General features: G+C 42.0%; 2 protein-coding genes across 7 annotated transcripts in view; one reads left to right on the top strand and one right to left on the bottom strand.

The window, feature by feature from the left end:
• Nucleotides 1-13,061, bottom strand: part of OTUD7A (OTU deubiquitinase 7A) — a 138,242-nt gene extending 125,181 nt beyond the window's left edge. The window contains exons 1-4 of one of the 3 annotated variants that reach the window (XM_064388534.1): nucleotides 12,939-13,061; nucleotides 11,027-11,114; nucleotides 10,812-10,917; nucleotides 5,291-5,427 (exon numbers count right to left, since the gene is read on the bottom strand). The gene's annotated coding sequence lies outside the window, so the exon portion shown is untranslated. Of the gene's footprint in view, nucleotides 1-1,650; nucleotides 1,683-5,290; nucleotides 5,428-10,811; nucleotides 10,918-11,026; nucleotides 11,115-12,938 lie in introns of those variants that run through there. The other 2 variants (XM_064388536.1, XM_064388537.1) reach the window with 2 other exon arrangements.
• Nucleotides 9,258-14,851, top strand: GCNT3 (glucosaminyl (N-acetyl) transferase 3, mucin type). 4 transcript variants are annotated; one of them, XM_064388548.1, is made up of 2 exons: nucleotides 9,258-10,635; nucleotides 12,507-14,851. In XM_064388548.1, the coding sequence occupies exon 2, from the start codon at nucleotides 12,666-12,668 to the stop codon at nucleotides 13,941-13,943; it is 1,278 nt and encodes a 425-aa protein (XP_064244618.1). In that variant the 5' UTR covers nucleotides 9,258-10,635; nucleotides 12,507-12,665; the 3' UTR covers nucleotides 13,944-14,851. The 4 variants fall into 4 exon arrangements, with proteins under 4 accessions (XP_064244618.1, XP_064244617.1, XP_064244615.1 ...); XM_064388547.1 differs by having other exon boundaries at nucleotides 12,237-14,851; XM_064388545.1 differs by having other exon boundaries at nucleotides 11,052-14,851.
• The last annotated feature ends 3,617 nt before the right edge of the window (nucleotides 14,852-18,468 follow it).

The raw sequence follows: 18,468 nt of genomic DNA, 5'->3' as shown, positions 1-18,468 counted from the left end.
TCCCCGCCCCAGCAACAGCAAGAGGCAACTTAGCACTGCCAAGCAAACAGAGCTTCTGTGGTTTGTATTTGGCAAAATTGCTGACTTTGGCCCTGGAGGCAATAACTCACTCCCTTCTTTGGTAGTTCTTTCAAAGAGAAGGAAGGATTTGGTCGTCTGAGGGAAAACTGGTCGCTAAATGGCTGTGACCTCCCTAAGGCTCTGGCACTTGGGACCTCCGGGAGGAGGGAAGTGATCGACCACTGAGATCAGGGTGGGCAAAATGCCGTTCTTGATCTCGAGAAAAGGCAAATTCAGCTCCCTCCTCTGCCGGACAGACTAACTCAGCAAACCCAAAAATCAAGTCTCAACCTCATTGCACCTCAGTTCTCATCTGGAAATAAGTTCATGGAGTGTTTGTTAGCACTTCCAACCTCAGAGGGATGCCGAGAGGAAAAATGCATTGAAAAATTATGCCATGTTCCAAAACAGTGTAGTATTTTTGTATATGTATGATGCCTTTACTGGTGGTGAAGAATGACTAGATTTTTATTTTAGTAATTTTGCTTAAACATTTAATAAGAGTACCACGAACCATTCATTACAAATTAAGTTAAACTGATATATAAAGCAAAATGTCTTCTCCAGTTCTAGATGCACAGCACAGGAAGACCTGAGCTTACTTTGTTCATGACCAGCAGAACTAGAAACCTAATGCATATGCTATTCCAAGAAATATTTTTCTAATGATCATCAGTAATGAGATTATAACCAAAGTTTTGCATAATATACATTAAAGCTTGTAAGGTTCAATGTACCTATAAGGCTCAAGGTAAGTGTTGGGTAGGTAACACTAGGAGTAAGCCATGTAGACAAGGTAAATTTTCTATCAGGCAGTAGACGTCAAAGAGGCTATTTAATTATTCAGGTATGCGAGATAACACATGGAAAGCACACGCCTTCGTTGCACAGGAAAGAAACCTCCACCCAGCCATGGATACCCACCACGTGAACCTGAAAACCCCCCCAAAACCAAACAAAAATCTGCTGAGTAACACACACCTACAGGGAGATTGTGACTAATACATTAATAACTAAGACCTGAAAACCAAGATAACTGAGAAGATTCTTCTCACTCTGAATACATTCATGGGATAAAATTTCCCCAGGAGATGACACAACTTATGACTTTCATTAAAGGAAAGAAGATTTCTTGGATATGTATTATACAATTAGCTGTCAAGCCTTTTACTATTCTAAACAAAACCCCACAAAATCAGTCATCAAGTCTGTAACTCTGCCAGATTGGCAAAGAGAAACTGAACTGACAGTGTCAGAAAGGTGTGACAGGATTTACCAGGAATCAAACTGCCCAGAAGTGATACCAAGTATGCCCTTTTCCCCTTGCACTGCACTGAACAGAATTGTGTAGTAAATATGCCAACGATTTAAAAACAAACATGAAGAGAGCTGTTAAGAGATAGTGTGGAAGTCCTACAATAATCCAGAAATAGCTTGATTATTCATGGAAGAAAATGAAGATCAATGATCTAGTTACAGTCAATTTGTTTCTCATACATCATATAAATTCTTTATACAATGGAATAAGGCAGCTATATAGTAACTAAATAGCTTCAGCAGTGTTGCTGTCCTATTGGAAAGGTTTTGTACCTTCTAGGTGATTTTCACAAGCAGCTCCTCACAGCACTGACTCCTTCTTCTCAGCACAGCCAACAAACTCCATCTCTCATCTCGACCAACCAACCTACTCTTTTATAATACCCTCTTAACTGGATCCAGCTGTGGCCTATTAAGGGCAGGCTTGTTCTTAGTGCTTGATAATTAGCACAGCTGTAACTCTTTAGGGGTGAGATTACTTTCACCACTATCGCTAGTCTGTAGCCTCTTTGGGTTGATACTATTCCCATAGGAAGTGGAAGAAAATCTTGTCTCATGAGGATGAGCAGAAACCACAAATCAATGCTGAGGGCACATTTGCACTACAAGGCCTTTCCCAGCACACCATGTGGTCTGTGTCACTGTGAAAGGCTTGTGTCACCACACCAGCAGAGCTGCTGGCCTGTACTGAGAGCAGTTCATCCTGAAATGAACTATTAAGTCACCCCCTTAAGTGCTATAGGGAGAGCTGGCCTAACCACTTACTTCCATGCTGGCAAAATTATGTTTATTGGAGGGTTTGCTGAGGCAGGTATTTTGCTGGGCCAAGTCTAAACTTAAATCCCCACAAATGCAACTACCCACTATGGTTATTGAAGTTCCACCTTCAATATCTCCATCTCAGGGTACTGCTTAGGGCACCTCCCTAGCTCACCTCACTTCACTTCCTCTGAGGATGAAGCCATTTTAGCAAGATCTGTCCTTTGTAAGGTGGTAGATACTCCTCACATCTAAACTAGATGAGAATCCTGTTCTATTCATTTCCTTTTCCTTTCCTAACAAAGCTCTTCCACTTGGTTGCAAATTTGGCCTCCATCCTCTCTGTTCCAATGCTGCTGCAGACGGGGCAGAGTAGGGGACAGGTTGAAGAGAAACGAGGAACAGGGCCTCCAGCCCACTCTGAATCCCAGCATCAGCTAGCCCCAGAATCTGCTGTGGGAAAGTCACCTTGGCTGCCCTGTGAGCATGACTGCTGGCAGCTCTCTTTTGATGCCACAAGCATCATCCACCACAGGATGATGCTTGTGGCCATTCTGCACAGCAGCAGGGACACAGGTGTGACCCAGCCTTGCAACCTTAGAGAAACTGTGTCAGAAAGCATTGCATGACAAACTCCAGATCAACCCACAAGGAATTACACACAGCACATTAAAGCAAATAGAGGCCAGGCTGTGGCACTTACGCTTTTCCTGGATCCTCCCTCCTGAGAACAAACACAAGACAGCAGGGGAAAAATAAATCTGACAGATAAGCTGCTCTTGAGAAATCTGCTGGCTAAGACACAGGTGTCACAAAAGCAAGCAAGCAAACACTGAAGACAAGACACAATTTCCATGCCAGTGTGTGCTTTGCACAAGGCTGAAAAGAACAGTGACAAGCCATACAAGACGAGGAAATGGCCCCAGGCTGCATCAGGGGAGGTTTAAACTGTGACAACCAAAAGTATTGCCAAGCACAAGAACAGGCTCCCCAGGAAAGTGGTTGAGTAACCAACCCTGGAGATAAAAGACTAAATGTGTACAGTAAAAGCGAGATGTGGCACTTTTGGACATGGTTTAGTGGTGGACTGAGCAGTGCTGGGCTGACAGCTGGACCTAGTGGTCTCAAAGGCCTTTTCTAAGCTAAACAATTCTAAGATTCTGCAATAGAGACTACACCGGTTCTGTAGGAAGCAGAGATTTCCAAAGCATGTATTGTATATCCAGTGCTGTGATTAAGTTCAAAGGTCCTAGTCAGGGAAGACACTAAGTGCACGCTTTTCAGCAGATCTTATGTGTTTGCAGACTTGATGCCTCCAGGTGACCAAGAACATTCATGAGCTAAAATGCCAATCTAAATGAGGAAGATTAGCTTTATGATTAAGGCTTACGTACTCACGTGGCACCTCATACTGTAAAAGAGATTACACAGAGAAAATATTTAACTTGTGAAAAACCCTGTGAGACACGGAAGATCACTTCCGCTAAAGGAAAGATCAAAAATGAAGATCAAAAAATGACATTACATTGTTTTTCACCAAAGCAAAGTCTAAAAATGAAAATTAATCTTATTCCCTGGCTAGCACTCTGAACATCCTTGTCTTCTCTGAGGCAGGAACAGTCTATCTTCTTTTTGCCTACCTTATTTCTTTATTATTATACAGAGTAATAGCACTGGAAGAACACTGAAATATATGCCCAGATTCTATCCAAAGTGCACCTTTACTCAAAGTATTAAATTCTGTGAAATGTGTAAGCTAATTGAAAGATGGCATGACCAAAATTTATGTCATTAACTAGGATAAAGCAAGGTCAGACAGCATGGCTAAAAAAAATAATCTGAAAAGCATTTTTGCTTTATATACCACTTCTGGATTGTCTAAAAGTTCAGATTTCATCTACATACAGGCACACTTGTGTTTTACTGGTCATTAATGTGAACTGGTAACAGTTATCTGAATAGACATCAGAAGAGACAACTGAAAGTGTTCCCTTTTCTCTCTCTCACACAAACACATTTTTCATTTTTAATCCAAAAGTTTTATATTTTCTAATAAAAGCACCACAAAATATTTAAAAAAGGCATGGAAAGAACTGAACAAATGCATAATTTGTCTGGAAAATTACTTCATTTAGTTATTCTAGTAACTTCAAAAGAATTATTTTCCAAGTACAGGCATAAACTGATGAGTTCCTATTAAAAGAATTTCTAGTCTATTCCTTTCTGGAGTTTAGTTAAATCCTTGTGGAAGAAAGCATGAGGACTGTAGAGAAAACACAGCCTGTTGTCCCTGTCTCATGCCTTTATAAAAAAGCTTGACTCTGACTCCTAGGTCACTGAAATGATCTGATAGAGAGAAGTGAGTAAGTGGAAATCTTGACTCTTCTCTGATGTGGCTGCTCTCTCTCTTTAGTCATTCTGCTAGCACTGACAAGGGAGCTCAGAGCAAGCAGAGCCAACCCTCCTTTGACCACCAGGTGAGGGGGTTTATTGCATCCAGAGAGGTGCTAAGCTAAAAGCCCTGGTGTTCTTTAGGAAGGAGACATCGAGTTATTCTTGCATTGCTAAGCAGGCACTTGCCCAAGAACATTGTATTCACATATTTTAAAAACATAAAACTCATTCTGTAGTAATTTATGATTCTGCAAAGTGACAAAACCAAATTTGCTCATGTCATAAAATGAAGTAGAAATCTGCAGGAGAAAAGACAGCTGGTATTGCTTGAACAGCAGACATGTTTGTATACAGCAAACAATAGTTTTTAACTTAAAAAAATAAAGTTCAGTTTGTCACCATTACTTTGTGATTTGATTCAGAAACAGTGCTGCACAAACCAAATAAAACCACACAGAACCAGTAATGTTCGAGGAGTGTTTTGACACAAAATTGTTCTCTCTTTCTAACCAGCAGTACTGGTCTTGGTGATTATTTTAGTCATGTTTTATTTGTTTTTCCTCTTGAAAAAAACAGCTTCCTTTTCCTTTTGCTTCCAGTGCCACTAACATATAAATTCCTATTAAAATTCACATTCTGTGTCTCAGCAGGATAGAGATTGGGACAGATGGGAGTATGTGTACATAGGAAACAGTCATTTCTAGCTGAGGGAGACTCTTCAAGAATATCCAAAAGGTAACAGGCAATGTGCTATACATACCTTCAGTGTCAGAGGCAGTGTCTAGTTCCAGCATACACTAAGAGACAGAACAGGATTTGTTACTATGGATGAAAGTTCTCCCTCACAATGCCTTCATGTTGATACTGCTCAGCTCCTCACTGGAAACCACTGACAAGCTATAAAAAACATAAGGAGTAACTAGTTCACATTTAACTAATAAGACATGTACAGCTTTTTCACCACAAAAGAGTGTAATTCTATCAACTATCATATGTCACACTGCTCAGAAGAGGCATATTATCTTTATATGTACACAATACAAACACAATTAACTTGAAGTTCAGAATTAGTAACTGGCAGAATGTCTCGCACTCATTATTTGAATCATCTGCTAGAAACAATAGAAGAATTTGAAATACAGTTGAACTCTTCACCCAGAGTTGAACAACAGGGCTAGTCAATGGAATCTAGCCAGTCTCCTGAGCTGTAAATTAACTTCAGTTTCATTAGAAACACAAGGTGAGAGCGGAACAGTATTAGAGGCAGATCCTGCAATATACTGGATTTTCCAGATCCTCTCTGTCAGCTGTCAGACAGAAGGTGTTGCTGATACAGCCAGTAATTTGGCAAGGCTATATCTCCTTCAAGTGCTTGTCTAATTTAGTCCCACTGTTAGGCCATTCAGTTGGTGTTGATGGTTGCAGAGTCCAGCACTGCACTCTGGCAATTTTTCATGGATTCTGAAGTTGAAAAGAAAAGCAGACAACGCTGAGATTACTCTGAAATACAGAGGAATTGCTTTTTGCAAGTATGGCATGCTTCAAGTGTTCCCTTTTAGGTGACTTTAAAAAAAAAGAGTTGCTTGTGTTTGGTTGTTTTTCAGTTGTTGGTTGTTTTGTTGTTTTTTTTTTTCTTTTCCTGAAGACGTGTATCCTCCCTTCACCTTGCACTAAAAATGCTGGAGTTGCAAAGTGGGACTTGTACACTTTGCAGGTATTATTTACATTTGTAGCTGAAACTTGGCACTCCATCTAGGAGGCCTTTGACCGCATTGGCAGTTTTAAGCACACACAGAGTATTAATACTGAACAAAATTGATGGCCTGAAGATAATCCCAAATTAATCATTAATGGAAGATCCAAACACAGCTGGAAACCAAAACATTGGACAAGTAATTGAAACCAATGCTCTTACAAAGGAAGGAAAGAAAAATGGACTCCTACCATCATCCTAGAAAAGATAATCTTTTGTTCAGTCTTAGAAAACTCTATGGACTACCAAGTATTTAGCATTTGTTCTGGGTTTTTAGTACCTTGTTTCAAACAAGAACTTTTTTAACCCAGTTTTCAGCTCACTACACCTTTTATGGAGGTAGTAGAACAATGGAATGGTTTGGGTTCAAAGGGCAAAACTACCCAGATAATAATGCCAAAACTACCAGACTGTAGCTCATATCCTCCAGTGTGTGAAGGTTTTCCCTCTTTTTTGGTCAAGCGAGTTTAGTCTGTGATATGTATTTTTTATCCAACCACAAAGACCACATTTCCTGACCCAGTTCTTTTCTACATGTTGAACATTCACACTAGTGAATATATATATATGTGCCTGTCAAGTCTTAGCAGTAAAGAGACACAGCCATATTGCTGGTCAGATTTATGGTTTCTGCTACACTAACACTCATATAAAAAAAATATATATATTTTAAAAAAGGAAACAACAAACCACCAAGCAATTGATTGCATTTCCTCCTGCCCATTAGCTTTAGCAATGGTGGCTAACACCTTGTGTGAGCAGCAGGTGGGCAATGCCATCTGTATTGTAGGAACTCTGTCCCACACTGGCACAGCACAGGGCATCCTGCCACAACGTCAGTCAGGATTTACACATCAGTGCTGGGATCTCACCATTTTCAGTGTGGAACAGTGTAGCCCTTTTTGCTGTATCATTTCCAAGTAGTTTCTAGGAGACCATGAACCATAACCTTCCTGAAATAAAGGAACATTAGTGCTCTTAAAGAACACCTTGTTTCAGTATGGAATCTATTGTTTGCTGAACTATACCCTTGCAAAGGGTGATAGTTTTCTTGGCGTTCTTTTTTTAACTTGGTTTTTTACAAGTTTGCCTGGGGAAGATGGGAGGGAAGAACAGTTCCAACTTACCAGCTTAGATGAACCCAGCCTTTATGGTCCGAGAACTGTTCCACAATTAGTCAAATACACATTTTGCAAACATTCTAAATTTTTATGCTTTAGCATGTGGCAAAATCTTTCTAGCCTAACTGTTTTTACATATACAACTCAGGAGCTTGGTATGGTTTTAGTGACAATTCCGGTGGTTTTTCTCTGAAACAACCCACAGAATTTCATCTCGGTTGTGACTAAGAAAAATGACCTGAATCATTTTTAACTGAAAATATATTTTATAGTACCATGTCACTCTTCTGCAAATTGTCTAACAACTAGTGATGCAGATATTCAAGTAGTTATTTTTATTTCATAACCATAAAGACATTGGCTCTATGACTTTCAATTGCCAACAGAGTCCAGAGACTAAGTGATTAATAGCTACTTGTGACAACAAGCAAGATTGCTTTAAAAAGGTGAGTGAAATATCCTGGAAACAGCTATTCACAATCTGTAATCTGAAGTAACCTAAAGACCAGCAAATCACTGAAACTCTCATTCAGGTATATGGACTATTCCAACAAGAGAAGTTAAGACACTCCACATTTTTAGCTAATATCAGAGCAAAACTGAGTTTAAAGGTTCAGGTAAAAACTATTAAATTTTCCATTTGAAGTAAAACAAAAATACACTTCTTTTCTTCCTCTCCATCTGATTTCAGTGAGAAAGAGTGTTTCAATTCACACAGTTCCACTCACATTTATTGCCACTGCTGTATAAACTGGACTTCTAACACCCTCACTGCTGAAACACAGAAGAAGTAGAAGTAGCAAAAAAGACTTCATCCAAATCTAAAACTGAAAATAACATGAAGAGAAGGACATGCCAGTGTTGTGTCTTTTTAAGACTAAACTACTACTCCCCTTCCCACTGTTGAATTTGTAATTAAGGTGTTTTACCACAGGCCTACATTTTGTTACTCCTTCAAAACACACTATTTGCCTAAAACAAGTGCCAAAACTGTGAAGAATGGCATCACTTTGTAGGCAGAAAATTCACACCAGAAGGTTAAAAGCTATTGGGTTTTTTGGCTTGTTTTGGGGGTTTTTTGTGTTGTATATTTTTTAGTAAGTATAGTAAGCAGAAATACATATGCCAGTCTTTGATTTACTGACCTCTAGCACTACCATAACCATCTTTGTTCACAAAGCCCAGTCGTGCTCATTTGCACACACTGAGGAGCATGACCTTCAGTCAGCTAAATCAATATTTCAGTCCTTGCACAGTAAATGCTCCTCAAAACCCAGCTCCTTCTTTGCCCCCCCCTGCAGGGGCAGGACACACCAGCACATAATAGGTGCCAGAGGAAAGATGCAATTGCTGTCTGCTGCATCAGCACCACAGATGCAGCACAGAACTGTTCCAGAATGCAGATCCACATACTGAGGCACTGACTACTTGGAGGTGGGATGCTCAAACACCTCAGTGGTTCTAGACCTCAGCTGTTTACCTGCTGTACAGAAAGCTTCTTTTTTGCTATTGCTAACTTTTTCCCTGGAGATGGTTTACAGCAGTGTGAAAACATCACAGACAGACAAGCTGTAGAGATATCTTATAAGCATGAAAAGAATGAAACAATAAGCAGTAAAAACCTTAAGAATTTTCTCTGACATAGGTGCAGCTAATGTCCTAGCTTTGTATAAGGAAGCAGAAATGTCAAGTGTATAGGAGAATTTTAAAGGATGAAAATATGAAGCAAATAGATCACCTGAAATAAGGAAAAAATGGTACTACACACCCCACAACTGCATTTCCCCCTACAAAGTAATTTCATATTAACTTTTGCTGTGAACATATGGCAGAAAAATCAAGGCACTCAAGCTGTTATTAAATACTTGGGTTTCTTTGCAGAATTGCAGCCAGAACAAGGCCAGCACACGGCAGGAACTTCAAACAGAACTGAATAGCCCACAACAACAGCTCTAGATGACAATCACCTTTTCCCCACTGATTCCTTCTCCTTTGCTTGCAATGCATTCTATGAGTGTGAAGGTAAGGATTGCTCTGTGTGAATCCTCCAAACATTGAGGGAAAATTTACTGAACTCAGCAATACCCATTCAGCAAGTGGATAAAGTCCCAGCCCAAAGTATTCTTAGCCAGCTGTGGGACATTCAAGGGCAACTGTCACAGCATACTTAACAGCACACCTTGCAGTGGGGAGGGCCACAATACACAGAGTATCCCCACACAATTCCAGAGAGCTTCAAACCATACAGAGTAATGTCAGAAGGCTGCAAGCATCTGCCCTTTTTGTTCTTTAGCCCAACCTTTTATCCCCATCACGTTCATGCACTGCCCCTGTGTGCCCTCTGCTCCCTGGGCACTCCATGGCTCATTGCTCACCTGCTTCTCACAGCTGTGCCCATTGGGGACAAGGGCCACAGCCCCACTCCCAATCACCATGAACTGTGTACCTACAGGCAACCAGACCAGCTGTAGGTCTAAACATATTCAAATATTTCTGGGCAGCCACAGAGACAGGAAAGCAACAATCTCCATTACACACAGGCTTTGGACATGATCTGTGTGGCAGCCCTCACTCTGTGCATGTGTCTGTGTGTTGTGGCAGACTCTCCACTTGTGACCAAATCAAACTGCACAGAACATTGATAAATTCATAAAAGTTCTACCACAGAACAGAAACACCTGAAGTTCAGAATACTATTTAGACAGCTGAAAACAAGGCAAGAAATAAAACTAAAATGCTTTTAAGGGTAAAAGACAAAAACCTCTCTCAGTAACATTTGTGTATATTTCAGAAAGTCCCTTATCTCTTAAGAAACAATCTCCTCAACAGAACAGTTATAATGGGGTTTTCATTGGGGGAAATGTACAAAATTAAATCCATTCTTTTTGGTTCTTTATTCCTGTAGCCCTGAACTCCTCTATCATCTGTCTAAAAGAGTTTTGTTTTCTGTTTTGTTTATATTTCCCATGATGTATGAAGCAACCCTTTCCTGGAAACAATGCAGCATGAGCTAATGTATTTATGATCCCCAGTATCACTGTGTTTTCTTTGTGCTACATCCTTCAAGAAAAAAACAGGTTTTCTTGCCCAAGGACACAGTCCAGCTTAGAGTGTTGGGCACCACAGTCAGAAACAGTCCCAGTCTTAAGAGTGGTTTAAAGGAAATTCTTTTAAATATCTTTACCAGCATCATCCTATTTATTTGCCTGTCTCTTCAGCAATCTGTATAAGGTAATGCTTTATTGCCCTATTATGCTTTATTATAAAAATATAATTAAGGAAACGTTATAATTTATGAGCAGTGTTCAGCTGTTGTGTAAAATTTCAAGTAACCAATACTATCCTATCCTATAAACTATAGATCAATTATGATTGTCTGCTTTGGCTTTTTTCTAAGCCATACTCACTTATGCTCTTCAGTCCAGCAATTTTGTCTTGGATCAAAGCAGAAATCCTCTGACCTCACTGAAAGTGCACCAGAGGTCCAGAAAGAGCAGAGCAATGAGTCTGCAGCTGTAAGGTGAATAGCATCAGGCAGTGCTCAGTTAAATAACAGGAACTGGTATGTGTGCTACAAAAATTATTGTGGTTGGATGTTTTACTTACTGCTTTTTCCTGGTACCTTTTTATGTCCTTTCTGAATCAAGGTCAGAGGTACTGCATGTAGTGCTTTCAAAACATTTGTCACAAACCAACAATGAAGCAGAACTCTGAAAGGAAAATTAACATCCAACAGTTTCTTCAAAGATGAACTTGACATATATCTTGTCATCAAACTGAGCCAAGACTCTGCTACTGGGCATGCAATCTCAGCAGCTTGTAACAATACAGTTTGAACTGTTAGTACAGGACTTTGACACGTAATTCAGTTGAAATTAAACAGAAGCAAGCAGAAGAGGAAGTCTATAATCAGACAGTTTCCAGTTTCAAAAAGCAGAACGTGCACAAGGTTCATCATGTTAAAGTTTTACAGATAAAGTGTACCTATACAATATACTTATATTTGCATATTATTTATTTTAAAACCTCAGTACTTCCTTGTTCAATTCCCACCTGTGCTTTGTTCACTTTCCCACTCTGGAGTATGTGCCAAATACTCCATATAAAAAGAACACTGAAAGTTCTGGTGTCTGAAGATACATAATGAGAAAGCTATCATGAAATTTTCCAAATGTTTGTTGGTAATTTTAAAACTATAAATCTCAAAACTATAAGCCAAACATAATCCCATGATTTTTAGATAAGTATCACAATACCAGCAGAGACAGTAAAAAAAATTCTGAACAGCCAAGAAGATGGAAGTGTAATTTCTTCTCAATTTCTGTCACAGTTCACAGGAAATACTGATTTTTAAAAGAATAGTTCTTTTGAAAAGAGCCATTACTACTTGACACAAATAACATTCCTTATGTGAACACAAATGAAAAAAGTGGAATATAGTGGTTCACAAGAGGATACTGTATCTTACTACAAGATGTGTACTTGACAGCAAATTACATACAAAGTATACCTAGGAAAAATTTTGCTTAAATAGCAGTCAGTGACAGTATCACAAATTTTGCTTAATACTTTATTACATAACCAAAAATTAAAGGAAGATCAGAGCCAGCCCTAAGTATTTTTAGGTGTGGACCTGCAAAATAATTTTACAGGCCTTATGCAGGGTTAGGTATTTCTCACATAACCAGTCCAAATAACTCTGGAGAGAGGCAGCAAGCTGATTCACCATGAGTTTAAGTTACCTATTACCTATAAACCTGAATATCTACGAGTCTCTGACACATTATGTATACCACAGAAGTTCAGATTGTGCAGACTCTTGCCTGTTTCAGGAGTCAAACTGTCTGGACTCCAACAAACCTGCTGCTTGAAGTTAGTAGAGACGTCAACACCCAAACCTTCTCCCATCGAATTTTTTGTGAAGACATTAGCATGCATCCTCCCTCATCAATCAGAACACTGGAAAAGCAGGTTAGACACCAAAGTAATCTAGTAAAATCTTTCAAAGAAGGTTAAAAAATTACAGAGGGTTAAATTCTAGAGGAATTTTTCTTGCGTTACGTGTTGGACAGGGGTAAGATGAAATATCATGTTTTAAACAGACACAGAAGATATAGAACCACCCCCAGTGTTGATAAAACCAAACAGAGCCACGCCACGGGGAGGGAGGGGACTGTTGTTCACCTGCGGCCGCACCGGGACCGCCCGGGCACTGCTTCCCCAGCCGGCGGAGGCTGCAGGTGCCGGGCTGCCCGGGCGGGATGCAGCGGTGGCAGCGGGCCCCGGCGGCGCGGCGGCGCTGGGCGCTGCTGCTCGGGCCGCTGGCGCTGCTGGCCGCCGCGCTGGGGCTGCGCGGCACCGCCCGCCCCGGCCCCGCCGACCGCTCGCACCTCTACCGCGGGCTGGAGCTCTCCCCCAGCCGCGGCATCAACTGCTCGGGGGTGGTCCGCGGCGACCAGACAGCCATCCAGAGGGCGCAGCTCAACAACCTGGAGGTGGCGAACAGAAGGGTTTCACCGACGCCCGGCGAGTACCTGAACATTACGAGGGACTGCAGAGCCTTCAAGGAGAGCCGGCGCTACATCGAGTTCCCGCTCAGCCAGGAGGAGGAGGAGTTCCCCATCGCCTACTCCATGATCATCCACCACAAAATCGACATGTTTGAGCGGCTCCTGCGGTCCGTCTACGCCCCCCAGAATCTCTACTGCGTCCATGTAGACAGCAAAGCCCCGGCCGCCTTCCAGGAGGCCGTGAGGGCCATTGTCGCCTGCTTCCCCAATGTCTTCGTGGCCAGCCGCCTGGAAAGCGTGGTCTACGCCTCCTGGTCGCGGGTGCAGGCCGACCTCAACTGCATGCAGGACCTGCTGCAGAGCCCCGTGCCGTGGCGCTACCTCATCAACACCTGCGGCACCGACTTCCCCATCAAGACCAACGCCGAGATGGTGCGGGCGCTGCAGCTGCTGCAGGGCCAGAACACCATGGAGTCGGAGAGGCCCTCGGCCGCCAAGCAGCAGCGCTGGCAGTACCACCACGAGGTGGGCGAGACCATCTCCCGCACTGCCCAGAAGAAACCGCCCCCGCCCCACAGCTACCCCATGTTCACGGGCAGCGCGTACAACGCCCTCACACGGGACTTCGTGCAGTACGTCTTCGAGAACCCCACAGCACAAAAGTTCCTCGAGTGGTCCAAGGACACCTACAGCCCTGACGAGTACGTCTGGGCCACCCTGAACCGCATGCCGGGCGTGCCGGGGGGCGCGCCCCTCAGCGATAAGTTCCAGCTCTCGGACATGAACGCCCTTCCCCGCCTGGTCAAGTGGGAGTACCTGGAGGGGGACATCAGCAAGGGCGCGCCCTACCCGCCCTGCACCGGCCGCCACCAGCGCTCCATCTGCATCTACGGGGTGGGCGACGTGCCCTGGATGCTGCAGCAACACCATCTCCTGGCCAACAAGTTCGACCCCGAGGTGGACGATGCGGCCGTGCAGTGTCTCGAGGAGCACCTGCGCCACAAGGCCCTGTACGGCCGGGGGCTCTGAGGGGGAGGGAGCCGCGGACACTCTGGCCAGCACCTGCTGCCTTCCGTGGGCGAGCGCACCACGGCGCCTCGGGGACAGCGGGACAGGATGCCCTGAGGGGCCCCGAGGAGAAGCCCCGCGGGGCTCTCACAGGGCCGGACGGACGGACAGACGGGCGGGGCGGCCCGGCGGAGCGAAGGGCCGGTGTGGAAGGGCGGGAGGCTCAGCCCCGGCCCGCGGGGTCCCTCACGGGGGGAGCCCCGCTCTCCCCAGAGCCGCCCGAGGAGGCGGGCGCGGCCCTGTGCAGCCCCTTCCGAGTCTGTGGGCAAAGGGCAGCCCCGAGCTGCTCCGGCAGACGGGCAGCCCGACTCACGGTGCCCCCAGGTTTCGTCTCCGGCAGAGATGAAACGATGATTAATTTGCTTTTCCACACAGCACCTGGCAGCCGCCCGCCCGTTCGTGGCACCCGCAGCGCTGCTCAGCTGAACATCTGGCGGCTGCTTTCGCCTCACTTTAAACTTTTACTCTATCAAAACTCGTTAACCGTTAAAAGCCAACCTTCAATAAAATCCAAGGTAGTAAAATACATAGCGGTTCGGTGTTTTATGTCCTCTGAGAATTGTTTGTGCTGCTGCTGGCAAAAAAAGCAGGCAGCATTAAACCAGTTAACCCTTTGTGCACCCACTTCTCCGTCTGAAACACAGGCACACATTGGTGTGCAAACCATCATTTTCTAAAATCTACATCTCTCTTCCCACCCCACCCTCCCCCACCAAAAAAAAAAAAATTGTGATATTTCAATACTGTAATTACCATATCCATTAATGGACAATGAACAAACCAATCACTTAACACACTGGGTTTTTTTAAGTTTCTAGTAGCTGAAAGGAAGATTTGCAAACTTGTGTATTTCACCCACGTACTTTTCTCACCTTTTCATATTAAAGCTTGCCACTTTCCTTGGATCCAACAGCTTTTCATACCTGTAAGGCTAAGGGATTAATGTCGTTGTCTTTATTTAAAAAAAAAAAATCTATTCAAGTCACTTTCTTGTAAGTAAACACTCACCTTTACAAATTTAAGGTCTACAGTGGAGAATTAGCATTATACAAAGAACATCTGAAGCAATTCCCTAACACCAGGCTACTTTTAGATGAAGTTATGACTGCAGTCACATGGATCTTTAAAACACTGATTTAAATAGGATGAGAAGATGAAGTAACTGACTGGAAAAGGTGTGTCATTGCAAGTTTGTTAGACATTTTAAAGTGACCTTAGTTGTAAAACAGTGATTTTTAAAATGTCATGGTGATTTCACAGACAGCAACAGCAAGTACTGGGAAGAAAAGCTCTCAAACATAAATACCCAATGTATCATTGGACATTTGTTTATGCAAAAAGAGCAAATAAATGGAATTACTGATCCAGGGGGAGCTGTTTCCAACTTAGGTAAGCAGACATTTGCTTAAGAGATTGAAACTTTATGCTAACCTGATGGTAACACATATGCTTTTGAAATGGTTTCAGCAGCAAATTCAACATTAAATAGAAATTATCTCCATGTCTAGTACATTCTTTTAGAACAAACAAAACTTCTCTTGTGGCTTAGGGTAAGAACTCAAGTCTCCCACCATAGAAGACACTATCAAACCACTGCTGCCTAGCCTGATTTTGCTTCTTAGAACTCTTTCACTTACTTTAAATTAATACATATTAGTTCAAACTAGTGCTAAGGGGTTTATTGGGGGCTGGGATACATTCAGGTTTCTGGACTGAAACAGGCAGAGAAGGGTCACCATGTTTCTAACTGTGGCAAAGTGTTGTCTTTTTCCCTTAGAAAATGGAGGAAAAATGTGCATATTCTTGGAGACAAAAAAATGCCCATACTTAACAATTCTAAGAAATTGCATCAAACCCAAATCCATCCATGAAATGTAAACACTAAATAATTTATTTCTTAAAGAACAAAGGTGTTTGAGGGGCTGGAAGGAATCCCAGCTTGAAATAGTGAAAGATCACTGAATGAGGGACCTCTCTATTATTTTGTAAATATACTTGTAGAGAAAGATACATACTTACAAGTTACTTACAGACTTGTCAACAGTAATTTTTATCCCCTTTACTTTGTAAATATGTTTAACTTCTTCAGCTGTTCCTTCTCAGAAACATGAAGTATTTCTCGTACACACTGTAATAAGTGTTTCATTTGTTGCCAGACACAAAAATGTTACAGAGAGGCAGAGACAAGAATTTACATTGGGGGTGCAAAGTGCCACTTCAAATCTGTTCCACGGTAACCCTTTCAGCAACGTCAAAATATTTTTTCTTTTAATGTTACTCACTGCAATCTTTGCCCTTCCTGGTGAGACCTGAAGACAGAGAACCTAAGTATTTATCCAGATTTGAAAGAGCTTGCTCATAGAATAGGAAGGCATCAAGTGAAGCCAGCATACCACAAAGCCAGTTTGGTGACTCAGTAGGAGGGACAGCAGTGATCTGACAACACAGCCCAGGCAGCCCTCCCGTTCAGAGATCACTGCTTTGGGTGAAAATGACTCTTCTGGCCTCATTACCTGCAGAGGCAAACAACTCACAAACCTCAACGTCCAATTTTCTTGATCCAAAGGAAATTTCCTGTTTCTAATGGTATTACTATCCAGAATTCCTCTCAGATGATTTGATTGTAAAAACGAAGGCTATCTTGTGCAAATTTATTTTCAAATCACTTCTTTTAGCAGTGACCTAATTTCCTCTGTAAGAATGAGCCTACTCCCAAGTGCTTAAGGTGAACTAAGACAAAAAGATTCTTACAAAGGAATGTTCTCAGCATATTCTCTTTCAAAGTCATTAGGAATGTCATATTTATGGGTGCAGTCATACATCATAGCAGTGATGTCTCTGCCATTAGAAATGGCAGTAAAAACCACCCTTCAACTCTAATACAGAACTCTGCCTTGCAGAGATCTCAAAGGACGTTAGAAATCAGACAGCTGGCATCTTAGAAAGCTGGCAACAGAGCACAGAGAAATCATGTAACTTGCCAGTTACTTGTAGAAATGAGAAAAGAATGAATTTGGAATAGAGTAGGACCAGCCCAAAGTAACACAATCACATCAGATTATAGGACCACCTCCAAAAATAGGTCAAGGCTCATATGAAATTCATCAGTAAAATCATGGCTGTCCAATTGGAAGTCATATCAGAAATATTAAGTTTGTGTAGTAAAAAATCTACTTCTGACACTTCTGTCTACAATTGTTAACCAACAACTTGAACTCTAGATAAGCCACCAGTTATTTAAGGAGGTAATATGCTGCAAATTTACCTTTCAAGAAGTGCACGGGAGGCAGATGAAACTATAATTCTGAGATTTAACAACAGATTTATTTTTCTGGTTTAAACCTGTCTTTATGTTTTATTTCCAATTGGTTTTCACTTTATTTTTACAAGAACAATGTGGCTTATTACATACTTGCACAACAGGTCTTTTTAGCTTTAGTTAGGAGGATCTATTTCCTTCTTGCTTGACATTTGATACTTTATATGATCATCTCTGAGATGCCCTATAATAAAGAGATGGGTCAATGAAAATGAATTTGGAGGAAAACAGGTAATAAATTCTAAAGAAACAAAAAGTAATATGAACAATACGAACACAATAAAGGCATCTGCAGTCATGGGTAAAATTGATTCAGGGAGCAGGGTTAGGGTGTTCTTTTTCTTCTGACTGCAACAGCAGTGACCACTAAAAGTTAACTAACCTCTGTGAACAATATTCCACTTCCTTGAACGATGCAGGTTCTTTTAGCACAAGATGCAAACCAATATGTTAATATATCTGTAAATTACTACCTCCTAGTCCACAATGGCTAATCCTAACAAAAACCACCCTTTAGGTTACAGCGAAGACAAAGTTCACGTCTCCCAGTACAGTCTTACTAAAGTTCTTTGTGACATGCTCCTACTTTCCTCCCCACCCAAAAGTTTTGACTACAAAAAAGCAAATCCAGGTCAGTAGGACCTTGACTGAAATCCTACCCCCTAAGCTGCCAAGATCCTTAAAGACAAGTATCTGTGCTTTGAGTAACTCTACCTCACTGTGCCTAGTCATCATGCAGACGTACATAATGATCCTCATTAAACTTGTCTTCTGGAAATTCATCATAAATTCTTCCTGCTCTGCACTTTAAATTTGTGCCTCTCTGATAACATTTGAAGTCAGGTATTGACATCCTTGACTGAGCAAACAGCTTACATCAGGTAACATCCTGGTTTGCACACCTATGGAATTGACAAAATCCTTTTTCTTGGAAACCATGTTTAAACAGGCAGTCATCCACAGCCAGTTCTGCACTGGTATTTACTCTTCCCTTCACCTTCTTTAAGTTAATTTACTTTCTAAATAAGACATCTATTCCAGTTCAATGTCAAGGTGCAAAGGTATATTTTACTTTCTGTCTGCTGCCGAGAAGTGGAAGCAATTATGATCCTTCTAAAGAAAATCAACAATGAAATAAATAAATGAAAAGGTCTGGAACGCTACAGG

Source organism: Passer domesticus, chromosome 14, assembly GCF_036417665.1.
Source record: "Passer domesticus isolate bPasDom1 chromosome 14, bPasDom1.hap1, whole genome shotgun sequence".
Lineage (NCBI taxonomy): Eukaryota > Metazoa > Chordata > Aves > Passeriformes > Passeridae > Passer > Passer domesticus.
Note: the sequence above shows the minus strand (reverse complement) of the source record. Positions and strands in the feature narration are given on the sequence as shown.